This window comes from Trachemys scripta, chromosome 2 (assembly GCF_013100865.1).
Source record: "Trachemys scripta elegans isolate TJP31775 chromosome 2, CAS_Tse_1.0, whole genome shotgun sequence".
Classification (NCBI taxonomy): Eukaryota; Metazoa; Chordata; order Testudines; family Emydidae; genus Trachemys; species Trachemys scripta.
Window position 1 is genome coordinate 271,483,615 of NC_048299.1, and position 27,086 is coordinate 271,510,700.

Here is a 27,086-nt window from a genome sequence, read left to right on the forward strand (position 1 = left end):
ATACGAAGGTGGGAGGCGTTGCCAATTCGGAGGAGGATAGGGATATTCTGCAGGGAGACTTGAATGAGCTTGTGAATTGGAGTATCAGAAATAGGATGAAATTTAATAGTGAAAAGTGTAAGGTGATGCATTTAGGGATGACTAACAACAATTTTAGTTACAAGCTGGGGACGCATTGGTTAGAAGTAACGGAAGAGGAGAAGGACCTAGGGGTTCTTGTAGACCGGAGGATGACTATGAGTCGACAATGTGACGTGGCGGTGAAAAAAGCCAATGCGGTCTTGGGATGCATTAGGCGAGGTATATCTAGTAGGGATAAGGAGGTGCTGCTTCCATTGTATAAGGCGCTGGTGAGACCTCATTTGGAGTACTGTGTGCAGTTCTGGTCTCCCATGTTTAAAAAAGATGAACTCAAATTGGAACGGGTGCAGAGAAGGGCCACTAGGATGATCAGAGGAATGGAAAGCCTGTCGTATGAAAGGAGACTAGAGGAGCTCGGGTTGTTTAGTCTGACAAAACGAAGGCTGAGGGGGGATATGATTGCTCTCTTTAAATATATCAGAGGGATAAATACCAGGGAGGGAGAGGAATTATTCCAGCTTAGTACTAATGTGGACACGAGAACGAATGGATATAAACTGGCCGTGGGGAAGTTCAGGCTTGAAATTAGACGAAGGTTTCTGACCGTCAGAGGGGTGAAATATTGGAACGGCCTTCCGAGGGAAACGGTGGGGGCGAGGGACCTGTCTGGTTTTAAGATTAAATTAGATAAGTTTATGGAGGGAATGGTTTAATGGTAAAACATATTAGCTGAGGAATACCAAGCAATAGCAGGTAAATAGTATAATGGCTAACAAGGGTCAGGCTGGAGACTCTTGCCTACATGCTCGGGGTCTTACTGATCACCATATTTGGGGTCGGGAAGGAATTTTCCTCCAGGGTAGATTGGCTGAGGCCCTGGAGGTTTTTCACCTTCCTCCGCAGCATGGGGCAGGGATCGCTAGCAGGAGGGTTCTCTGCCAATTGAAGTCACCAAGACACAGGATTTGGGGACTTCATCAGCAGAGTCAAGGGAAGGGTAGGGACGGTTTTGTGGCCTGCAGCATGCAGGGGGTCAGACCAGATGATCATAATGGTCCCTTCTGACCTTAGAGTCTATGAGTCTATGAGTTATTGTGTTTGGTTCCTGTTGCACTTAATTCCTGTGAGAGGGTACCACAGCCAGGACAGGGTTCAGGGTTCCCTGCCTGTCACGTGATCCAGCAGGAGATTTAAAGGAAGGATGTGTTCTCTTTCCAGTGGCTGGGACAGGCAAGGGAAAAATCTGTGGGGACTTCAGCCCACATTTGTTGGGTGTTACTCGTGGGCTTTGAGTGGTTGAATAATTGTGCCCTGAGAAGAGAGTCTGAACTCACCTTGGGCATGGCACTGGTACTGAGATACAATCCGCCCGTGGCATCTGGCAAGGCTGTAACTGTACCTAGCAGTTCGGCAGCCACTTCTTTGCCAGCAAACAGTAGAAGGAGGCATTTGGATTAAGGAGAGGGGATGAGAAAGTCACTCCCTCTCCTGCTGTTCGTGGGACTATGGCACTCTGTGCTTCAAAGCACCACCCTGGAACCCCCATATTCACCACTGCCATATAATTATGATACGTTTTGTACAAAGTATGGCTTGTGAGGTATCATTTTAAAAGGCTTGATCTGTTGAACATTAATATCCTGTTGGATTGTATGTGCTCTCATTGTATGGGACGTTATGCCTTTTTTATAGAATCGTAGAAGATTAGGGTTGGAAGAGAGCTCAGGAGGTCATCTAGTCCAACCCCCTGCTCAAAGCAGGACCAATCATGGGCCTTAAAAATCTCTAAGGATGGAGATTCCATCACCTCCCTAGATAACCCATTCCAGTGCTTCACCACCCTCCTGGTGAAATAGTTTTTTTTCCTAATATCCAACCTAGACCTCCCCCACTGCAACTCGAGACCATTGCTCCTTGTTCTGTCATCTGCCACCTCTGAGAACAGCCAGGCTCCAGCCTCTTTGGAACTCCCCTTCAGGTAGATGAAGGCTGCTATCAAATCCCCCCTCACTCTTCTCTTCTGCAGACTAAATAAGCCCAGTTCCCTCAGCCTTTCCTCATAAATCATGTGTCCCAGCCCCCTAATCATTTTTGTTGCCCTCCACTGGACTCTCTCCAATTTGTCCACATCCTTTCTGTAGTGGGGGGCCCAAAAAATGGATGCAATACTCCAGATGTGGCCTCACCAGTGCCGAATAGAGGAGAGTATCAGAGGGGTAGCTGTGTTAGTCTGAATCTGTAAAAAGCAACAGAGGGTCCTTGCATCTGAAGAAGTGAGGTTCTTACCCACGAAAGCTTATGCTCCCTATACTTCTGTTAGTCTCAAAGGTGCCACAGGACCCTCTGTTGAATAGAGGAGAATAATCACTTCCCTTAATTTGCTGGCAATGCTCTTACTAATGAAGCCCAATATGTAGTTAGCTTCCTTGGCAACAAGGGCTCACTGTTGACTCATATCCAGCTTCTCATTCACTGTAATTCCCAGGTCCTTTTCTGCAGAACTGCCACTTAGCCAGTCGGTCCCCAGCTTGTAGCATTGCAGGAATCAGCACTTGTCCTTGTTGAATCCTTGTCCTTGTTGAATCTCATCAGATTTCTTTTGGCCCAATCCTCCAATTTGTCTAGGTCACTCTGGACCCTATCCCTACCCTCCAGCATATCTACCTCTCCCCCAATTTAGTGTCATCTGTGAATCTATGAGGGTGCAATCCATCCAATCATCCAGATAATTAATGAAGATGTTGAACAAAACTGGCCCCAGGACCGACCCCTGGGGCACTCTGCTTGATACCGGCTGCCAACTAGACATCGAGCCATTGATCACTACCCGTTGAGCCCAACGATCTAGCCAGCTTTCTATCCACCTTATAGTCCATTCATCCAATCCATACTTCTTTAACTTGCTGGTATGAATACTGTGGGAGACCATATCAAAAGCTTTGCTAAAGTCAAGTTATATCTCGTCCACCGCTTTCCCCATAACCACACAGCCAGTTCTCTCATCATAGAAGGCAATCAGGTTGGTCAGGCATGACTTGCCCTTGGTGGATTAATGTTGCCTGTTCCTGATTACCTTCCTCTCCTCCAAGTGCTTCAAAATGGATTCCTTGAGGACCTGCTCCATGATTTTTCCAGGAACTGAGGTGAGGCTGATCGGTCTGTAGATCCCCAGATTCTCATTCTTCCTTTTTTTAAAGATGGGCACTATATTTGCCTTTTTCCAATCATCTGGGACCTCCCCTGATCACCACAAATTTTGAAAGATAATGGCCAATAGCTCTGCAGTCACATCAGCCCTCAGCACCCTCGGGTGCAGTGCATCCGGCCCCATGGACTTGTGTATGTCCAGCTTTTCTAAGTAGTCCTTAACCTGTTCTTTCACCAGTGAGGGTTGCTTACCTCCTCCGCATACCGTGCTGCCCAGTGCAGCAGTCTGGGAGCTGCCCTTGTCTGTGAAGACCGAGGCACAAAAATCATTGAGTACTTCAGCTTTTTCCTCATCATCTGTCACTAGGTTGCCTTCTCCATTCAGTCAGGGTCCCACATTTTCCCTGACCTTTTTCTTGTTGCTAACATACCTGTAGAAACCCTTCTTGTTACCCTTCACATCCCTTGCTAGCTGCAACTCCAACTGGCCTTTCTGATTACATCCCTGCATGCTTGAGCAATATTTTTATACTCCTCCCTAGTCATCTGTTCAAGTTTCCACTTCTTGTAAGCTTCCTTTTTGTGTTTAAACTCACCGAAGATTTCTCTGTTAAGACAAGCTGGTCGCCTGCCACATTTGCTATGTTTTGCTATGTGTGTGTTACTGAAATATGTTGTGAGATTGGGAACACCCAAAATCAGCCTCTTGGGTGCAACAATGGAGGAGCCAGACATGCTGATGGCCTGTTAAAGGAGTCCACACTCACAATGACTATCCTAGGAGCTGTATACAATGAAGACGTCTCAGAGATAGCATGTAGACAATGGAGACTGCTTGACTCACGTCATAGCGAAGGATCTTTCCAGCAAGCTGGAAGAAACTATACAAAAGGGAAGTAACATCATCACTTGGCCTATCGCCCCCCAAAACTCAACACCTGGAAACAAGTCTGGAGAACAAAGACTGAACTGGGGAGGTGGTTCCAGGCTGGAGAGGACAATCCCAGCTTGTGTATGAAAGAACCGTATCATCGGGGTGAGACATTGCTTGATTCAAATCCTGTCTAGTTTATAGAACTCAGATTGCGATTTTACTTTTATTTCTTAGGTAACCAACTTTGATCTATATGCTTACTACTTATAATCACTTAAAATGTACCTTTCTGTAGTTAATAAATCTGTTTTATATTTTACCTTAAACAGTGTGTTTTGGTTGAAGTGCTTGGGAAATCTGTTCAGTGTATAAAAGCGGGTGCATATCCTCTCAACATAGAGGGAGAGGTGGACTGGGTAATAAACTTACACTGGTCAGGCTTCTGGCCAGGACAGGATGGTACAGCCCTGGGGTCCTAGGCTGGGGAGCTGTGGGAAATGGCTGAAGCCTCTCTATTGTTAGTTCATGAGTGGCTAAGGAGAAGCATTCATGGAACTCAGCTGGGTGTGTCCCTGCCTGTGGATGGCTGTGTAAGTGCAATATTTAGAGAGGCTGAAGCTTGTCACAGCATTGCAGTGTGAGATGGAGCCTAAGTTGGTATGCCAGAGGGCTAGGCGGTACCCCAGGTCCAGGTTGCACCCCAGGGAACCCGTCACAGGGGCTGAATACACCCTGTGCCAAATTCAACACAGTAGCTTCAGCTGATTTGTCCTGACGCTGCATCTACCGGCTCACTGAAGTGGAATGGGTGAGAATTGAGCATGGAGAAGTTTGGCACTCTGTCCACAGAGTAAGAGCAGTAGGTGAATAGTGTTAAATTGGCATATCTTGTGCCACTTGCCTTTTGGCCCGGAAATCCAGGAAGACCATTTAATCCATCCTTGCCAGGCGATCCCTAAACAAGAGAAAATTATCAGCTGTGGGAGACCACTTACATTCAGACCATTTAAAATCAGGACTCATTTAGCATCCAGCTGCTAAGAGATACAGGCACATATGACCTCAGTGTTCTCTCATTTATGCTGGTTTTAAGGACAGCAGAATCAGCCCCATTGTTTCTTTGCTGCGTTTTTTACATTTCTGTTCTATTTTCCATCTAGATCACAGGGAAACATCATGTAACACACATGCTCCCAAGGCCAATGATCAGGGCCGGCTCCAGGCACCAGCCCACCAAGCATGTGCTTGGGGCGGCGCCTGGAGGAGGGGACGCGGCGGGGCGCTCCGGCCCGAGAGCGGGGCCGCGACTGGGCTCGCCGTCCTTCCCGCGGCGCTCCAGCCACCGGGGAGAGCGGAGCCGCAGCGGGCTCGCCGCCCTCCCCCCAGCACTCTGGCCGCCGGGGGCTCTCCTCCCTCCCCCCGGCGCTCTGGCCGCTGGGGAGAACGGAGAGCGCCGGCTGGGCTCGCCGCCCTCCCCCTGGCGCTCTGGCCGCCGGGGAGAGCAGAGAGCCCCGGCCAGGCTCTCCGCCCTCCCCCTGGTGCTCTGGCCGGTCGGGGATTGCGGGCCCGTGGCCGGGCTCGGCGCCCTCCCCTGCCGCGCTGGGGTGGGAGTGGGGGGACGGCGGGTGGCTTTTTTGCCTAGGGCGGCAAAAAAGCCAGAGCTGGTCCTGCCAATGATGCATCTCCTATCCAATAAACCAGTCTTGGTAAATGGCCACTGGATGTCACTGTTGCTACAGAGAAAGAACAGCAAGCACCTTAGAGACTATAAATAAATTGGTTCTTAAATAAGTTTGGAGATGGTATCTTTACTCATCGGTTCCCAGTCTCTTCTGCCTCCAAGGATAAAATAGTCTGTCTCCTTCTTTAAGTGTCAGCAATTTATTAACCATACAATCTATCAAATAGATGTGAAAGCATCAATTAGCAGAATCATCATGAAAATGATTTGTCTAATGTATTAGAAAGGTAGGAAAGACTCTTGTCTTAACACAGCCACTGAAGAACCTTACAGATTGTGGGAGTGCCTATTAAAGCCAATTATATCCTAATTGATCCGCCTTGGCATTAAATACCCAATGGAAATTGCTTTGCTGTTCTAAGATGGAGATTTTGCTTCAGCTCACATGCCTGATTTGGGAAGCCTGTGGTTTTAAAGAACTGCATGTTGCAATAATTTGGGGGCAGTAATAAAAAAAAGTATTGCCCGAATGTATTCTCGTACTGAAATCCCAAAGTACGTGTATGACAGATTCTTGTTTCAGGATTTCTCTTGCTAAAAGTGTAAGTCTCTAGGGCATGAGAAGGAAGAAACCAACTGTAGCAGACTCATTAACCTTTTATGTGGACCAGGTACTAGAAAGAGTTAGACATGCAGAGTCAGAAAAGACAGAAATGAACGCAGCAATTCAGAACTTACAGCTGGTCCTGGCAGTCCAGTTTTACCAGAAACACCAGTTTCTCCAGCCAATCCCTACAAAGGAAACCACAGGAGGGAGTTGTTAGCATTCAGGCCTTTGCAACGCAGTGACATTCCGCTACTACAGCTTATCGACTTCCACTCAGATAGATCAGCACAATTTGCCCACTCACAAAGGCCTGTTTCTACCTTGGGTACTAGGAGTAGTTGTCAAGTATGCCTGAGGGAATTCTGCCCTCAAAAATAAAAAATTCTGCGCACAATATTTTAAAATAATGCAACATTCTGTATAATTTTATTTGTCAAAATACAACTATTTGCTGACAAGTATTTTGAGATAAAATATCAAAATAATTGAAAATGGTGTGATTAAATTGTTACTGTCTTATTTTGACAAAATAAAATTATGCAGAATTTTGCAGAATTTTTTAAAAATTTTTTGATGCAGAATTAAATTTTTGGTGCAGAATTCACGCAAGAGTACCAGGGTTCTGTGTGGTGCAATCTATGTGTGGGCAGCTTGGTGAGAGGTTCGGGGGTGGAGGGGGAGATCTGGATACACAGGGGCTTGTTGGGGGTTCTGGATGCAGGGGGAATGGGACTCTGCAGGGGAGTCCAAGTGAAGGTGGTTAGGGCTCAGCAGGGGGGTCTGAGTGTGGGCGATTCAGTGCTGGGGGGATACTGGGGGAGTGGGGCTTGGTAGGGTGGGGGTCAGGGTGAAGCTGGTTGGGGCTCAGTGGGCTGGGGGTTTGGGTGCGAGGGCTCCTGATGCAGGGCGTGAGGTTCAGGGAGGTGGGGGTTGGGGGTGGGGGCTCCTGATGCAGGGCGAGAGGCTCGGCAGGGTGGGGGGCTCTGGGTGTGAGGGGCTCCCACTGCGGGGGGCAGGGGGTTCCGCTGTGGCAGGGTTCCAGATGCAGAAGCGGGTGAGGCTTGGAGGGGGACTTGTGGGGAGGGGTGTCCAGATGCACAGGGGTTGGGTGGACAGGGGGAGTGACCTCTCCCTCCGTGGCAGAGGAGCGATGGTGCCAGGAGGTGGAGAAGGGGTCACTCTACAGGGAGCTGCTCCCTCATCTGCCCAACCCCTGTGCATCTGGACCCCCCCGCCCGCACCCAACCCCTCTGCCAAGCCTCACTCCCTGCACCCAGACTGCCCCGCCAATCCGCCCCGCCCCTGGTGCAGAGCTTCCTGCAGCTGGGGAAGGTTGATCTGACCCAGCCCTGGCTGCTGCATGGAGGGGAGAAAGAGGGGGAACTGACTCCATTGTCCTCCTTCTTTTCCCTCCCCCACCACCACCCAGCTGGGACTGATGTCCCTGGGTGACCATGGCATCCCCAGTCACCTCCCCCTCTCCCCGCCCCGTGACTTACCTCTCTCCCGGCTGCTTTGGGTGCCCAAACAGATGCGCCCATGCTCCGGGGAGAGGTGAGTGAGCACTGATGCAGCTGCTCTTTGTTTCCCCACAGAACCCATTTTTCTGTAGGGAAGCCAAGAGACTCTGCAGGGGGACGTGTTTCCGTGCACACGCAGTGGCACAGAATTTCCCCAGGAGTAAGTGTAGAGGAGCCATCACCTTAAGTCGACCAGTGCTTCCGAATGAGGAAGTGCGAGCATGGATATGTCCTAGCCAAAGGCCTGATCTGACTCCCATTGAAGTCAAGGACAAAGCTCCCACTGAAGTCTATAGAAGCAGGCCTGAGCCTTAGTTACTTCAAAATGCCATTTCTGTCCCTTTACAAACAAAGAAAAACATAAGCATGTTTCCTTACTGGAGCACCAGGTGAGCCAGCAACACCAGGAGGCCCGATTGGACCCTGCAAGGAAAGAAAGAAAGAAAAATGTTTGATCAAACCCAATGACATCCCCTCCAGAGTGTGAAAGGAGCAATCTTCCGCTGGGCACAGGGTGTCTTGCTCCCTCAAGCTGATTCTAATCACACGCAACACTGACCCTTATTTGATTAGCCTCCATAAAAAGAGGACAGATGCCAAAAGTGAGCTCCCTGGGAGCCTGTACTCACGAGCAGAACAGAATTACCGGCTTTGCACAGGCAGCCTCTTAAGCCCCTAACCACTCTCCCTGCAAGATGAACTCCAGACCTGTCCCTGATGCAAGAAATGAGCGAGGCTCAGGCAATCAATGCTAACTCGCAACGCAGAGCCTGTCCAGTGAAACATTCTAGCCACAGTAAGACTCATTTAATCCCGTTTAAGGTTGTTTCAAAGAGAAGCTAAGGAGCAAAGGGGTTTACCTCCAACACCAGATGAGTGAAATAAACGATGAATGAGACAGGGTTGGCTGGATTTTTTTTTTTAAATGTGATTCTACCCATATGCCTTCAAATGACTAGACCTGATACAGTAGGTCCAATATTTTAAAATAAAAGCTCCACACCTGCAGTTTTGGCTATTGGCCCTGTCATTTGAGTAGTAAATAGTCAACACAAAAACGGTGCAGAAAGTGGTCTCAGTGTGTTAAACCAATTGGAGATGGAAATGCCCAAGCTTTTCATCTGTGCCCACACTAGATTGCCTGCAATATAGCAGCAAGTGCTTTGGCCAGTCTGGTTTTCACTGACTTCTCTTGGGAAAATATTTCCTACATTATAGCCCTCACTGTAGCAATGAGATTTGCTCACAGGCTCATAGACTTTAAAGCCTGAAGGCAACATCATAATCATGTATTCTGGCCACTTGCACATTGCCGGCCACTGAACCTCACCCACCTACTCCTGTAATACACCCCTAGCCTCTGGCTGAGTTACTGAAGTCCACAAGTCTTGATGTAAAGACTTTCAGTTACAGAGACTCCACCATTTACTCTGGTTCAAACCAACAAGTGACCCGTGCCCTACACTGCAGAGGAAGGCAAAAAAAACCCCAGGGTCTCTGCCAATCGGACCTGGGGGAAAACTTCTTCCTGATCACAAATGTGGTGATCAGTTAGACCCTGAGCATGTGGGCGAGACTCACCAGCCAGACATCTGGGAAAGAATTCTCTGTAGTAACTCAGAGCCCTCCCCAGCTAGTGTCCCATCACTGACCATTGGAGATATTTCCTAATAGCAGTTGCTGAGACCATCACCCCATTAACTTATTACCACAGGGCATTCCCTCAGCTACCTGGTGTGCCACTCTACCTAGCCTGTTTCTGTCACCTCACAGTCAAACACACCCAGGTTGCTTTCCTTTCACCACATGTATCTTATTCCTCTGCACTTTTACACGCAGAACATAACAGTGGCATCTTCCAGCCTGAACTTTCCCTGTACCCTCACACAGGGGCAGCTCCAGGCACCAGCGCTCCAAGCGTGTGCCTGGGGCGGCAAGCCGCGGGGGGCGGCCTGCTGGTCGCCGTGAAAGCGGCAGTCAGGCAGCCTTCGGCGGCATGCCTGCAGGAGGTCCACCGGTCCCGCGGCTTCGGCGGCAATTCGGCAGTGGGCATGCCGAAGGCGCGGGACTGGAGGACCACCAGCAGCCATGCCGCCCAATCCACGATACCAGCGAACCTCCCGCAGGCGTGTCGCCGAAGGCTGCCTGACTGCCGTGCTTGGGGCGGCAAAATACATAGAGCCACCCCTGCCCTCACAGCTCATCTTCTGAGCTGTCCCTCTAAGCTTCCCCTTGCTTCCTGTTCCTTCTACTTACATCCTCCCAATTACATCGTTAGCCCAGTAATGACCACCCAGGTGCTCACAATCTGTCAACAGAAAGTATTTCTTTGATCACAGCTGAGCCTGTAGCAGCATCAGTGAACAGAGCATTGTTGTTAGCACCCTGTCAGGTATCAAGCACCTCTTGAAACAAGTTAAGGTTTTTTGCCTTCACTGCTCCCCTCGGAAGGCTGTCCCAGAACATCACACCTCTGATGGTTAGAAACCTTTGTCTAATTTCAAGCCTAAACTTGTTGGTCACCAGATTATATGCATTTGTTCTTGTGCCAACGCTGGCTCTTAACTTAAATACGCTTAAGCTGGTAAGAACGCTGGCCAACAATGTCAAACTCGGATGCCTAAAGTTAGACATCAACGTCCATAATTAGGCACCTAAAGAAGTAGCCTGATTTTCAGAGGTGGGGAGACCCCTGCTCAGGAGGGAAAGGGATGTGGGTCTCTGCTCAGAGAGAGAGGTGGTGGCTAGAGGGATAAGATCTGATGGGGCATTCCATGAGCAAACCACGGAGTGGGGGGGTCAAAGGTGTATGTACCCCAAAATTGCAGTACTGGGTCCCTTCAGCGCCCACTGAAGGCCTAGGATGGGATTGCTCATGTGCTTAAAGTTAAGCATGTGTTAAAAATCTTTGCTGGATTGGGGCCTAAACAAATAAAGTGGGAGGAAATGCAAGAAAAGTGACTGGGTAGTAAAATGTAGCCTGCCTCCCTCTGGTTAGCACCACAGTTCTATTTACTTTCAGTTTTCCATCAGGATTTTGCAGAGAGCTCTAAGGCTTTTATTTTGGAAGTGCCCTGTTCAAAGAATTAAATGGAACTGGAGACAGACATAAGAACAAAAATGACAAGTCAGCACTTTGGCCAACAAATCCTAGCAGTGTCACTATTCAATATCACAGGTCGCAGCCCCTGTGACTGCAATATTACAGGTCACGGACCAAGGTTATACGTTTTCTTTTTGAAGGAAGAAGTGAGAGAGGAAGAGAGAGTAGGAGGCGGCAGGGAGAATGAAGAACGAGGCGCTGGTGGTGGCACTGTGTTTCATATAAGGTAGCAGGCATATGAAATTACGACTTTAGAATACATCGAATAAAAGGGAGTTGAAAAATTGTCAGCTTCTTACCAGTAGAGGGGGCAAAGTAATCAGAAATGGGATCAGCTGAGACTCACTGGTCTTGCTGCAGTTCTGTATCCTGTACAGCAATAGGTATGTGGCCATCACCACCATAACATTATTATTATTTACAGCAAGCCTGAGGTGCATGCAGAACTTGACAATCACATGGGAGACCAGGAGCAGAATCCCTAGGTTATACTGAGTTCTGTTGGCATGATCTAAGGCTAAGCAAGAAGTCCTGCTCAGGAGAGTTGTAATTGCACACAGCTCCTACAGACTCCCCTGCCTGAGGGCCTCTGCAGCCAGAAAGCGTTCCCCCAAAACTGCATCGTGTTAGTCAGGAAGAGACCACGGCCAGGATGACTTCCACCTAGCTATGCTAGAGAGAGAGAAACAAGGCCAAGAAGCAACAGTGTAAATCGGCCCAGTGCAAGAGACAAAGCAACAGGTACTGTTGAGACAATCAGTGCTGAATGTGGAAGGACAGTTGGTACATGGGAAGTGAAAGGGACTGGTATTAAAGAAAGATAGGAAGTTCTGAGTTGGAGGCAGAGACAAAGGTGTTGATCCCATTCCTGCAGAAGCCAATGGGTACGTTCACACTACCCGCCAGATCAGCGGGTAGCGATCGATCTATCGGGGATCGATTTATCGCGTTTCATCTAGACGTGATAAATCGATCCCCGAACACTTTCCCCGTCGACTCCGGAACTCCACCAGGGCGAGAGGCGGAAGCGGAGTCTACGGGGGAGCCGCAGCCGTCGATCCTGCGCCATGAGGACGGGAGGTAAGTCGATCTAAGATACGTCGACTTCAGCTACGCTATTCTCATAGCTGAAGTTGCATATCTTAGATCGATCCCCCCTCCCAGTGTAGACCAGGCCAATGACACATGGAAACAGAAGGATCAGGCAGACAGAAGAGAGGAAGGGGTCAGTGATGGACCGGCCTGGGATGGTTGGAATGCTGAAACCACTCTGACCTGCAGTTTGCTTGGTTGGGCATTATTAAAATTATTCATGTACAGTGTTTTTGAAAGGCCTCTCAGAAGAGACGCATTTTACGGAGGAATTTGAACAAAGAGAGGGGATGGCAATGGCAAAGAAGGCAAAGCAGAGAGTTCTAGACATGGCACTGTATGGACGAAGGCACAGAGACAGGAATGCAAGGAGGTGTTAAAGAAGGGAGTCTTGTGAGGAGCAGAGGCAGGAGGTTGCATGAGAGGAAAAAATATATTTTTAATTGCAATTACTCAGTGGCTTTGAGCTTCTGCTCACTCTGAACTAAATATAAATTAGTTCTGATTTCTATGAAAAACAAACTCTACCAGGTATTTAAATAGTGGGGAACATGGGAACTGCCAGACTGGATTTGACTCATGGGCTGTCTAGTCCTGTATCGTGTCTAAGACAGTAGCCTGCACCAGATGCTTCAGGAGAAGATAAAAGAAATCCCACAGAAGGCAGATGTGGACTATCTGCCCACAGGGGGTTTCATCCTAACCCCTAATAGTCAGAGCCTGACTTAAACCTGAAGCATGAGGTTTTATATCCATTCCCAAGGTCTTTATTAATGATTAATTATTATTATTTATTTGCTATAGCAACTTTGGATGTTCTTGCTATTCACATAAACATCTAATCCCTCTCTGAATCTTGCCAAGTTCTTGGCCTCAACATCATGTAGCAATGAGTTCCACAGTGCATGTTTATTGGTACTATTAATATCTCAACTGAAATCTTTTTCTATCACAACCATCGTGACACATCCTAATGCAGGCTAATTATGCCCAAATACAAGACTGATTCACCTACATAGGGACAGGCATGTGCAATCTACAAAACTGCACCCTGGTGGGACAGCTATGCTAGCGGAGGCCTCCTCGGGGGGAAGGCAGCTTTAATTTATATTGCCAGGGCTCCCTGGGAGATGCACTGAATGAGAACACCTTCTAGACAGCCCGGTGCACCCAGCTTTCTGGGCAACGCGCTAGAGCCAAGGAGTCGTATGCCACTACATCTCCTGCTCCTGGCAGATTTATTGCCACCAGGGGCCTGCAGGCTTGGTTGCCCTAATTGATCAGAGCCAATAGATAGAAAGTGCCATGGTCACACACACAGAACCTGCAGAAATCTGTCATGCCCTTGTCCCCCTTAAAGTCTTTTTTGCCGTGATGCCTACAGCAAATCGATTTGACTTGTATACAAATTGCCTATTGTCGTTCCCCTTCCCCTGACTTCTGCCTGTCCTTAGAACCCGAGCACTCTGGAGCAGAGACTGTTCTTGAATCTGTGAAAAGGACCTACCCCATAGTGGGCACCGCTAAAAATAATTATAATACATCAGCTATATTTTACCCCTAATATTTCACCCAAGTCAATAAGCACATGCCATATGCCTTCTATATATATCTCTCTTTTCCTCTTGTTGCTGATAATCAAGTTTAAAATAGAATTTGGTTTTACTGATGACCACTTTTAGTGATCCTTCAATTGTACAGAACAAAACCCCCTTTCCAAAAGCCAGTTCCCAGTGGTGTCCCTTTTAAATTCTGATCTGGGAGAGGGGAGGACACAGAGTTATAAGGGTCTTTCACTTTGATTTTGTTTGATTTCTTTTTTTTCAAAGGCCCAAGCAATTTCACACCTTTCCGAGTGTCACTTAGCTGCAAAGCACTTTATAGCTTGTGGGAGGTAGAACCAATTATAACCTGGCTGACCTGCCTCGGCATTAAAAGGCAAGATAGATATTTCCATTTTTTTAATGTAACTGATGTGGGAAGTTCACTCTTCTTTTAAACTGGAAGCAACTGCCACCCACGTAAACTTGAGCCGCAAATAGGATTTTTCTCTTTTATAATCTGCTTGCCTCCCCTCTGTGAGTCACTTGCTGATATCACAACCCCATCCCATGTGTGTGACAACACGTCTCTTTATCATGGTGGAATGAGATTTCCTTTATTCAGCAACTTATGTTGATATAACTTTTTCTTTACATAGTATCAAGAGATGGGGGGGAGCGCAATCTAGGAGAGCATAGAAAAAAGCTAGGAGAACTGGGTTCTATTCTAAGTTTTGCTAGTGTGACTTCTTGTGTGGCCTTAAGCAACTTATTGCCATGCTCTGTGCCTCAGTTTCCCTGTTTGCAAAATGAAGATGAAGCCTGCTTCACAGGGATTTTGTCAGGCTGAATTCGTTTGTAAAGTGAGAGGAGATCATCTGATGAAAGAGGCTATAAAAAAAGTGAAGCATTCCCATATGGTTACATTGCACAGGAATTGTTCACACAAACCTTATAACTGGTTAAGGCTCTTGCAAGCATTTCCCATGCACCAAAAGTCAAAATATCAAAAATATTCACACAATGAAAAGTTCTGAAAAATTCAATTTTGAAACGCTGAATGAAAAATGTCCACATTTTTGATCAAAAGAAAATGTTTCAAAATTTCAGAATTTTTTTTAAATTTTGAACTGACATTTTGAAACAAAAAAATATGTTTTTCCAAATGTTGATTCATAGATTCATAGATTCTAGGACTGGAAGGGACCTCGAGAGGTCATCGAGTCCAGTCCCCTGCCCGCATGGCAGGACCAAATACTGTCTAGACCATCCCATTCAAGCTGAAATATTTTGTTTGGACTTTCCCAATGGAAATCAAATTTTTTTGACAACCACATTCTCTAGTGGGAAAATGTTTTGGTTGAAGAATTTCAATCAGCTCTTGCTATAGAAATTAACATAGGGACTCTTCTCCATGCTTAAGAATTTAATTCAAGTGTCTGAAGGCTTTTGAAACCTGACATTCTCCATAATCAGAAGGATGGTTTGCCTTGTGACTTCCCAGTTGGGTACCAAAGATGAGATGATGCGGGATGCTTCCTCCTTTTATGACCTTTCTTGTTTTGAAGGTTGTCAGAGAAAGGGAGATTTACTCTGACAGTTCATGGGTTACTTTTCACAGTCTCATCAACCACAGTATGAGGTTCTCCTTCCCCACAGGAAGGTCTGTGAATACAAACAGAGCACTAGGTGCTTTGGCCTGACCTCACTGTTCTGTAAAGGATTGGGGAAGAGGTCAATGGGTGCACTATTCATGGTGTATATGAGGGTATAATGGCTCCTCCAGAGAACTGCCATTGGAAATGAAACTGCATAGATTTAGCTCACATATTCCACGCTGCTGTCCAAATCCGTACAACAAAGATTGCAATACATGTTTTTTAAGACAGCTCATAGACCCATGTAAATCATGATCATCTAGTCTGACCTCCTGCACATTGCAGGCTACTGAACCTTACACACCCACTCCTGTAGTAGGTCCATAACCTCTGGTTGAGTTACTGAAGTTCTCAAATCTTGATGTAAAGACTTTCAGTTAAGAGAATCCACCATTTACTCTAGTCCAAACCAGCAAGTATCCCGTGCCCCACGTTGCAGAGAAAGGCAAAAAAAATCCAGGGTCTCTGCCAATCTGACCTGAGGGAAAGTTCCTTCCCAACCTCAAATATGGTGAATCATTTAGATCCTGAGCATGTGGGCGAGACCCACCAGCCAGACACCATATAACAAAGATTGCAATGAATGTTTTCAGGCAGCTCATCAGTTTATGAGTGAGACAAGCATTTAGCCATGCAGAATTATTTGACTGCTGATATAATGCTAATAAAATACATGGCACTCATGCTAATAGGCCTTTTTCAGCTCCAACTTCTATGTTTGTCTTTACTCATCTGCAGAGCCATTCACAGCCACTTAACCTCTGAAATTTCATCTTTTGTTATATCTTCACTAGTTCCCTCTGGCAGCCTCATCTCAGGGCTTGATTTCACATACAGCACCACAGCTGCAGCACCTACTGAAGACGCTACCTATCCTGATGGGAGAGCTTCTCCTGTCAATGTAAATAATCCACCTCCCCGAGAGGTGGTAGCTTGTTAACGGGAGAAGCTCTCCCATCAATATAGTGAAATCTTCATGGGGATTAGGTTGGTAAGTCTACACAAGCCTACACTACGGATCTATATTGATCTAATTGCATCATTCAGGGGTGCGGATTTCATAGGTGCTGGAACTGCCGCATTCCTTTGCTTGAAGTGGTTTCCATCAGACACAGTGTTGACAGTTTGGTTCAATGACTTTCAGTGCCCCCATTATACAAATTGTTCCAGTGCCCCTGGGGGATTTTTCACACCCTGAGCAAGGTAGTTATATCAATATAGATCCGTAGTATAGACTTGGCCTCAGTCTCCCGTTCTCTCCTCTCCTCTGTCAGGCCTTCACTGTTGTCATGCCAAGATCCCCAGTCCTTTTCACAATGTACCGTATATACTCGTTCATAAGCCGAATGATTTTAGTAAAAAAGGGAAGCATCAGAGAAGGGGGTCAGCTTATGAACGGATATAGAAAGGGAGAGGTGGGACACAGCCCCTCCCCCCAACAGAGGGGGCAAGGAGAGGCAGCACAGCCAGCAGAGTCAGAAGGAAAGAGGCAGAGCCCGAATGTCTCCATTTCTGGCCACACTGCTCTCCCCCCAGCTTCCGAAGCAGCTGCAGCTCCAGGGCTGGCAGGCTGCAGTCGCGCCGTCCGCCCCGCCCACTGGAGCAGGCTGCAGCCATGCAGCCCGGTCTGGTCTGCCGGAGCAGGCTGGGGCCCGCCGCCCAGCCTGCCAGAGCAGCTCCAGCGGGCTGGGAGACTTTGTTTACTTAGATTTACCTCCGTGCCTGTGGACGCTCGAGGTAAACAAACTGTCTCAGGCCGCCAGCGGCTTATCCTGATGGCCCAGGAGCCAAAGTTTGCTGACCCCTGAATTATAGGGTCGACTTATGAATGGGTCATAAAAAATGTCAATTTTTACTTATTCATCTTGAGGGGGTCGGCTTATAAACAAACCGGCTTATGATCGAGTATATACAGTACCTCAAAATTCCCCTTTTCTACTATGCTTGCTACAACCAGCTGACATCTGAACAGCCACCCATTTGGGGTCCTTACACCTGTTCTTCACCTCCCCTCTCGCCTGCTGCACACACCTCCTTACACTAACATTTCCAATGCTAGATTTTTGATGCATGCTGCATTACAACACTACATTGTATTCTCCACTCAAATCCTGTTTTGTAAGGATTTACTCAAGAGAAGAGTAAAAGGATATAGAAAGAGACTCTGCTGGCAACACTGAAAACCAAGGCCCTAAGGGGTAGTAGTCGTGTACATTTAACTTGCATGGCTTTTTAATCATTTTAAGTGCTTGCTGCATCATTCATAATGGACCAGGTCTCTAGTTATTAAGCCAAGTGGCATGATAACTGGAGCACCAACGTTTCTGAACAAAAATTACTGATAATCTCCCGAGGCCATAAGAATGCAGAGGCTTTGCACATTGCAGTTTCTCACTGAGAATATCTTCTTTTCAGAAAAAAAAAAAGAAGTGTTTGCTTAATTTTGTATCTTAGCATAAGGCACAGTCTGGGATTTCTTATGTTTATTGATGAACACGCTTAATTTCTCCTTTTTGTTTGTTTTTAATGGTTTTTATTCAGTCAGTGCAACAAATGAAAACAACAGAAAACATTCATCAGGTTTTTTTTTGGCTTCAAAGCTATTAGTAAGCTAACAGGCTCCAGATTTTTTTTTCCCTTTCCCTGTTTCAATTCTTATCAGAGATGGTCCTGCACCAATCCCCCCACTTCAAGCACCTTTGGGAGAGTTTGGATTCAGATCTAAGTTTTGCAGTTCAGGCACATCTCTGATTTTACACGACCCCTTACTAAAGTCTTACCTTGTAAACAGGCCGTTAAGAACTCTGCACATTCTAGAGTTTATACTCAAGGTCTCTTTAAAAAGGTAATCAGAAATTAGAAGTGCTCTGGACCTATGTGGGAGTCTACACTAGATTCCAGATTCCAGCAACTGTCAGTATACAGTTCTGTACCCAGATTCCAGCAACTGTCAGTAATGCTGCTGCTTGCATCAGTGTGAAACTACTAGTTTAAATGGGTTCAGGTGTTTTTATCACTGTGCCAAACAAATCTACTCTGAGCAGGGAGAAAAACTGCCTCAGCCTATCTACATTAGCTCTTCTCCTACTGATAGTCTGTGCTAGTCTACACAAGCTCTTATACCATTGCTAGTGCTTGCGAAATACAAATATTAATTTTGCTTAAAAAGATAAGGCAGATGTAAAAGAAATGCACTCAATAGCAGCTCACACACAACCGGTCTGGCTGAAAAAAATTCCACATTCTCAGTTGTAACAAGTTTTTTGGTTGAAATGTTCATGAAAAAAGAGGGGCATTGTTGTCACAAAAAGTCTATCCTATTTTTCAACCAGTTCTTCGCACAAGCTGAAAAGTGGCATGTGTTTTGTGGAGGGAGGGGATGTTATCACAGGCATTGGTGTCATCCCATAGTCTTTTCTCAATGTGTCACAGGATCTTTCCCTTCCTCCTGGACAGCCATCAGAGACGGGCAGGGAAGACAAGAACTGCTGTTAGGTATTCTGCTGCCCCAAGTGAACCTAACTTTCATTCAGTGCACCCGTCTCCTCCTAGACACAAATCATTCTCATTCAGTGGCCCTAGATAAAGACACACACTCCGGTTCAACCCACTCACGCCCTGCAGCATGTGTGAAAATGTGCTGTGTTCCCATCATTGCATCTGTCCTGTGCTCTACCCCAACTGCAATGGGGTCTATACTACAGTCGGATTGAAGCTCCGGCAACCGATGCACCAGGGCTCGATTTAGTGGGTCTAGTGAAGACCTGCCAAATCGACCGCAGATCGCTCTCTGGTCGACCCCAGTACTCCACCCCAAACGAGAAGAGTAAAGTAAGTCGACGGGAGTGTGTCCCTCATCGACCCAGCGCCATGTAGACACCACAGTAAGTCGACCTAAGCTACGTCGACTCCAGCTACATAATTCACATAGCTGGAGTAGCATAATTTAGGTTGACTTACTACGGTAGTGTAGACATAGCCAGAGTAGAATTTTGAGCAGGAGAAGACAGAACCTGTGATTGTTCTTTAAGGACCTCGTCTGAGACATTCTCTTTTCCTCTTGAGTATTCCCTGAATCCATGCGCTGGTTTATTTAAAAGACAAAAAAGCAGCAATGATTAAAAAAAAAACAACCACCCTTAAAAACCAGACATTAAAAAGTGCTATAAGGTGGAAGGTGCTTTCATTATGACCAAATTTGAAGCTCTTTTTATCCAATGTATCTGGAAGTCTGCAGTCACATGCACAGCTCAGGGTGCTGTTACAAGAAGATGCATAATTGTCTTTATTCTTAAAGTTAATATAAATGGAGGAAAAGCAAATGGTCAGTCAATTTAAAAATCCCTTGATGGTACTGGAGTTTTATCTATTTCTGATTAACATAAAATTTGCAAGCTTTGTTTTGCTAGTGCGAAGGGAAGAGCTGTGTAATGCTAAATCAGCAACCTTTTTCATCATGAATATTGAAATAGTGCCATGAAACTATATAAAAAACCCTGCAGAGCTTCAGTTAAGGTAGAATTATGTTCATTGTGTAATCGTTAATTATTGATTAATTCAGAGACAGCTATCCGGAACTGTATTTTTTTTTAAAAATTGGGTTATTCATAATGTCCATAACACTCACCGGGAAGTTTTAATGTCATCCAGCATTACAAAGGAATCTTTAAAATGTATTTGAAAACACATTAATACATTCCCATTCCAGGCAGCTGCTGAACAACTGCTAAACCAGATGCCGCAGAATGAACTGAGTCCCGAAAAGCACAGACATTGCAGCATTCTAAATTGGATGTAATGGGCTTCACCTGAACCAACATAGCAAACCATTGGATTTTGTCTCTGATGGCTTTCACAGTCATCTTAACACCTTAATACAGAACATTTGCTATAGAATCCATTTCTAGCATCTGAAGAAGTGAGGTTCTTACCCACAAAAGCTTATGCTCCCAATACTTCTGTTAGTCTTAAAGGTGCCACAGGACCCTCTGTTGCTTTTTACAGATTCAGACTAACACGGCTACCCCTCTGATACTTGATTTCTAGCTGATGTTTCCTAGTAACAAGAGCATTACTTGCCAGGGGAAATAATAAGTATCAGCAAAGCAAAAACAACCAACAGCTAACAGTGTCTTATTCACCGTATATATTACCCATCACTGTAGAATTTAGGCTCTTCTGTGTCTGAAAGTTTAACTGATTGTAGAGCTGAATTCCCCAATCTTAGGACTGATAATGTATTCTTAAAAAGGGGATTCATGTGTTGTTATATTCTCTCCTGGGTACTCAATTGGGGAGTGTGGTCACAAAGGGGTCGAGAGGGTTTGTGACCATCTTCCCTTTCCTTATGGCGAGAAGAGAAGAGATTCTGTAACAGGGCAGTCACCTCCTGAGAGCTCCCTCATGGCCAGCAGGAGCTCTGCAGTACCCTGCCTCAGTCTTCCTCCTCTTCAGGACTCTTTAATAAACTCCACACAGGCTTTCTTGCTGCTAATACCCCTGCCAGGACGGGTTTAATAACATCAATAATTCAAAACAATCCTCAGAGTCCCCAAATGAAATTCATCACTAAAGCTCATATACAGCTCAGGTGAGACCTTTTCTGTCCCAGTCTGCTCTGTATTGAGCACTCAGCACCTAGGCTGGTTTCCCTGGAGTACTGTTCTCCTGTAGAGCCTGGTTCAGGACCTCCCAAAGGAGGTGGCCCCTGTGGTTCCTCCCCCAGACTGATCTCTCTCAGCACTTGTCTAAGGCCTAGGTGTCCTTTAACGAGTCAGCTGACTCCCTTAGTCCCATCTCCTCAAGCTGGGAAGCAGCTAATTAATTAGGGCCTAGGTAGAGTTGGCCCCATCTCCCCTTAAAGGAGCCACTCATCCTGTGACAAATTCCCAAAGGATTTTTCTGTTGCAAGACGGGGTCGGTTGTGAATCACCGCCTCTTTAGATCATCTCGCATTGCTTACAAAAGCCTCTGGAAAGGAAATGAGAGTTGGAGGCGCCAAGCGTCAATGTGGTCCCCCTGCAGGGCATGGAGGTTTTTCACCTTCCACCGCAGCATGGGGCGGGGGGTCGCTAGCTGGAGGATTCTCTGCGACTTGAAGTCTTTAAATCACAGAATTTGGGGACTTCAACAACAGAGTCAAGGGAAAGGGGTTGGGTCAGCTTTTGTGGCCTGCATCATGCGGGAGGTCAGACTAGATGATCATAATGGTCCCTTCTGACCTTAAAGTCTATGAGTCTATGAGTCTATATGACACCCCATGCTCGAGCCAACAGGCCAAATTCTGCCTTAATGTACTGCTCATGCAACCCCACTGACCCCTGCAGTGGTCAGAAGCTGGCCCAGTAACCTTAGAACAATGGGCTATGTGAGTACAGACCCAAGAGTGGGAATCTCCCTTGCTCTGGAGAACCCTGAACTGCAAACACATCCTATTAAAGAAAGTTCTTTATCCATCCTTCTCCCCTAAATGAAAAATGAATCCCAAAGGCCTCCATATACCTATCTCATAGAACTGGAAGGGACCCTGAAAGGTCATTGGGTCCAGGCCCCTGCCTTCACTAACAGGACCAAGTACTGATTTTTGCCCCAGTTCCCTAAGTGGCCCCCTCAAGGATTGAACTCATAACCCTGGGTTTAGCAGGCCAATGCTCAAGCCACTGAGCTATCCCTCCCCCCTCCATGGGATGTGCCACCTGACCAATAACAAAGCAAGGTTTAAACAGCCCCTCCCCTGCTGCACTGACAGGGTGTCTTTCTGCAATGATCAATTCACACAGTCAGCAATTAACAGGGATGTTGCCCTAAGTACTGTAAACCAAGAGGATCTCACCCTGGGAATAGTGATGTCAAAGTGATGTCCAGAGAATGCCCTGGTAGATACCCAGTTCAGGTACCTCGTGAGAGACTGTTAAGAATGATTAAAGTGAATGCGAAACACTGGGCCTGGCTCTCCTTACATAGACTGGTGTAAAAGAGGAATAACTCCATTCATGCTCTGGAGTTAAACCACTGTAAAACTGGTGTAAAGAAAAGGAGAAGCAGTGCCATTCATTGCATGCAGCACTGCTGTCTGCCTGAGGGCTTCTTAGAACAAATGTTATTCAGACAGGGGTGTCCCTTTTTACCAAAACTCTATCACGTCTGGTTTTATTGCTATCGTGTTTCTAAGGAAGAAAGCATAAACGTCACTCACCCGAGGTCCAGGCAAGCCATCGAGTCCCGGGAGACCGACTTCACCCTTCTTGCCCTGTGCAGTCAAGAGAAAATCAGACATTACAAACCAGCAGCAGAGACTGCTTCTCAATTAGTCCAGAATTTCTCTTTGAAACACTCATGGACCAGCAAAGTGCAAATGTTAACCACACGGAACAGTTAGAATTCACAGGCCAGATTCTGCCCAGGGTTTCTGCACGCAACTCCCAATGACTCCCCTGAGTCTGTAAAATTCTAAATTGTGCTAATATTGCACTGCCAAATTGAGATCTACTCTGGAAAAGAGGACAGCGTCACAACAGAGTTGGAGTACTAGGAAGCCGGTGCTATGGTTGAGGTCTGTCTGTAAGCAGATGAAATTCCCTTGAATTAAAATTCAGGCCCATAACGTGAAGATAGGAAAGACTGGTTTATGCTCATGCTCAACCAGTGATCGTTGATGATGCACTGGAGAGGTTTTAGTTGGGGGCTGTATGTGATGGCCAGTGGTGTTCTGTTATTTTCAACAATTTTCAATATTTCTACAACCTATCCTGGAAAATGATCCCCCACTCTCACAGGCCTTGGGAGACAGGCCAATCCTCGCTTACAGACAGCCCCCCAACCTGAAGCAAATACTCACCAACAACTACACACCACACCACAGAAACACTAACCCAGGAACCAATCCCTGTAAGAAACCTCGTTGCCTTCTTGTCCCCATATCTACTCTAGCGACATCATCATAGGACCCAACACACCAGCCACACCATCAGGGGCTCATTCACCTGCACATCTACTAATGTGATATATGCCATCATGTGCCAGCAATGCCATGTACATTGGCCAAACCGGACAGTCTCTATGTAAAAGGATAAATGGACACAAATCAGACATCAGGAATGGTAACATACAAAAGCCAATAGGAGAACACTTCAATTTCCTGGGACACTCAATAACAGATTTAAAAGTAGCCATCCTTCAAGTAAAAAACCCTTCAAAAACAGACTTCAAAGAGAAACTGCAGACTACAATTCATTTGCAAACTTAGCACCATCAATTTGGGCTTGAATAGGGACTGGGAGTGGCTGGCTCATTACAAAAGCAATTTGCCCTCTCTTGGTATTGACACCTCCTCCTCAATTACTGGGAGTGGGCCACATCCACTCTGACTGAATTGGCCCTGTCAACATTGGTTCTCCACTTGTAAGGTAACTCCCTTCTCTTCATGTGCCAATATATATTATTCCTGTATCTGCAATTTTCACTCCATGCATCTGAAGAAGTGGTTGTTTTACCCACGAAAGCTTATGCCCAAATAAATCGGTTAGTCTTTAAGGTGACACCAGACTCCTCGTTGTTTTCACAGTTAAATAGAAAGCTGACCCATGAAAGGCTAAGATCTGTTTACACAAACACATTTTATTGATACAGTAGGTTCTAAGCCAAAATTTCCCCTCTTCCCACTGTTTTGCATAGAGTTGTGTGCCAGCTGTGTGCTCTCTCATCTTAGAGGCGGTTGCATTTCAGCACCTCTGCATCTCTGTAATTTGTAAAGAACTTCAAGAGCCTCTGAGATGAAAGGTACTATAGAAAAGTAAAATATACTCTTATTTTCTTGGTCACCAGCTTCATAAACCAAAAGAGCCCTCTAGCATGACTGCCTGTTAAAATAAAACAAATTGTTTAACAATAGACTCACATGTTTAATATAATTTTACTGGTCTTTCCTCGTCAGACATGTGTAACTGTCACAAAGCTGTCTAAACTGCCCCCGCTGGGTTTCCCTGACTGCTGCCTTTAAAATGCTTGTTCTCAATTTTGGCGAACATGCAGGTGAGTGAGTAGGGGAAGGGAATGTTGCTGCGAGAAAACTAAGCTGAAGTTTATACATTTCACCAGCAGAATTGATACTCTACTGCACATCTGTGTTGCTCACACAAATACATGCACACACACAGAGACAGATGTGCTCATCCAGTTATGGATATAGACCTATAAAAGTAAAACACACAAGTCCACATCTGGATTTTTTTTCCCTATATAGTCAGTTCCAGGTATCCTAGGAAAGCTACATTCACCCTTTCCTTTGCTAGTACATGGTGTGCACATAAAAAGTTCACTCCAGTATTAGAGAGCTTACTAGTTCCAGTGCTAGTCCCTATACTTAATAAGAAAGGAGACAGCACTAAACTGGTAACAATTCTAGAACTGGAATTCTAGAACTGGTAACAATTCTAGAATTGCCAAACTCGATGACCCAGAAAAGCAATTTACTGTTTTTTAATGTCTATGCTCCTGTTAATGAAAAAGTTTTGCTTCTGGGAGGAAGCAACAGACACCACAAACTAGTATCATGCAATGGCATCCAATGAGACCCCTAGATTCCCCTATGTGGAGATCTATGGAAACATCTGGATACTCCAGAGACAAATAAGGTGTTTCCAGTCAAGGTTAGCCTGGTCCCCAAGAGGCAGATCTGGCCGATCCCTCTGCAGGCCCAGAGGGCCCTCTGCAGAGGAACCCAGGAGGCTCCACCATGGAAGGGAAGCCGGATGCAGGAATTGGAGTGTGCACATGTGAGGGGTGCACCATATACTCATTTTGGAATCCAGCTGTACCAGGTCTCGGGGCACACTGATGAACAATGGAAATCTGGTGTGTGGTCCAAAGGGGAGGTGGGTGTGGAGAAAGGATAGCTGAGGGATTGGATTACATTCAGGACATTTGGAGTCTTGTCTCAGCCCTGCCACAGACTTCCTGTGTGACCTCAGGCAAGTCACTTAAAATATTTAGTGCTTCGGTTTCCCATCTGTAAAATGAGGGAAATAATCTCTACATCACAGCACTGTTGTGCATATAAACCCATCAATAGCTGGGAGATGGACAGATGCTATGGCAATGGGGGGGGCATATAAGCACCTAGGAGAGAAAGAAGTTCTCTTTCTATTCTTACAACTCATCCAAAATGTGATTAAATAAATGTCATGTGCTGAGTGGTGTGATTTCTTTTATGGATGTATCCCATGATGATCCCATGCTTTGTGCATGTGACTGTGTTGCAGAGTTTACAGTTGAGAGAGAGATTCAGGTGTTTCCTGGTGTAATAATCTCCTTTGCTTGAATCAAATTCTGTCCAGGGAGGGACACATGTGGTTCTCAAGGACTTGAATGGCAGGAGAGCAGGTGGAAATGTGCCAGAATGAGAGTTTTCAGGGAAATTTGTCTATATTTTGAATTTTAATAGTGGGGGAACATGAAAAAAAGAGACATTTTTCAGTTTTTTCACCAACTCTATTAATTGAGGTCGGAGAGTCTGAGGGCAGAATCAGGATCTTTGCTTATTTTTCTCTTAATAAAAATAAATACTGTCAAATGACCAAAAAATGAAGGAAGGAACTGACAAAGTGATTAGCAGGCCCTGCTATGACAGAAGGTGTTAATGCAGCCAGCTGTCCCATACCAGACAAATATGTTATGCTAGCCATTCAAATGTGTCTTATGTTTTTTTCCTCTCATTGTTCCCTGCACTTCCAATATTCTATAATATCATATTCAACCAGCCATTGGCCAGGCTGATTGCTTCTGAACACCTGGAGTTTTAACCTGCAGCAGCCACATCACAAAGAGAATCAACTATTGTAGTCCAAATAGCAATGTTCATTTCCCCATCTGGCAGAAAGGAAGCAAGTATAGAAGGTGCTTATAAAAAAATAACCCAGTAACAAAATATTAATGCAGAAAGACGGGATTAGTGCTTAACAATGGCTCCCAGGCTGACTCTTCCTTCCCAGACAATGTAAAATTACAGCAGTGTGATTTTCATTTTCAGCAATAATGAAGTACAGTGAATGTGGATGCAATAAGTCTGGTTCCAAATGGATCAAACAAATTGCACAGCCCAGCACAGCAATGAAAGCTTTAAATTAAGTGTCACATCGTATGCCTGTCTCCACAATGGATCTGCCAATTTACAGTCAAGGAGTGCTGAGATAAGTACGGCATGTAGCCAGATGCTAGGGAAGTGTACAGGATTATACACAATAGGGATACTTTAGCCAAACAAACTGCTCAACCTCGATTTCCTATGAATATTATCCCACATTAAAAAATGTGGACTTAACACCTTTGGTCCAGCTCTTGATGTAATTTGGATATTCCCCTGCCTTCACCATCCATCTGGCCAGTTATGTGTTAATTGGGCTAGAGCATTACGGGTGAGTCTAGCTTCCGGAATGCAATCCCATCTGAGATACTAGGTCCACTTTGGTGGCTAGCCCAAGCCACTACCTGTGTCACCATAGCCACACTGCTATTTTTGACACACTAGCTCAGTCAAAGCTAGCCTGTTTTTAATGAAATAAACATTACTGGGAAGCGTGTGATTATGGCAGAGTTTAATTTCCCAAGTTTCAGAGTAACAGCCGTGTTAGTCTGTATCCGCAAAAAGAAGAACAGGAGTACTTGTGGCACCTTAGAGACTAACAAATTTATTAGAGCATAAGCTTTCGTGGACTACAGCCCACTTCTTCGGATGCATATATCAGAGACTAACAAATTTATTAGAGCATAAGCTTTCGTGGACTAC

General features: G+C 45.9%; 1 protein-coding gene across 1 annotated transcript in view; it reads right to left on the minus strand.

The window, feature by feature from the left end:
- The window catches only part of COL22A1 (collagen type XXII alpha 1 chain), a 302,778-nt gene that overhangs the window by 77,301 nt on the left and 198,391 nt on the right, over positions 1-27,086 (minus strand). The window contains exons 23-26 of the mRNA XM_034763665.1: positions 22,500-22,553; positions 8,289-8,333; positions 6,522-6,575; positions 5,004-5,057 (exon numbers count right to left, since the gene is read on the minus strand). Of these exons, the coding sequence (XP_034619556.1) occupies positions 5,004-5,057; positions 6,522-6,575; positions 8,289-8,333; positions 22,500-22,553 (207 nt within the window). The remainder of the gene's footprint in view (positions 1-5,003; positions 5,058-6,521; positions 6,576-8,288; positions 8,334-22,499; positions 22,554-27,086) is intronic.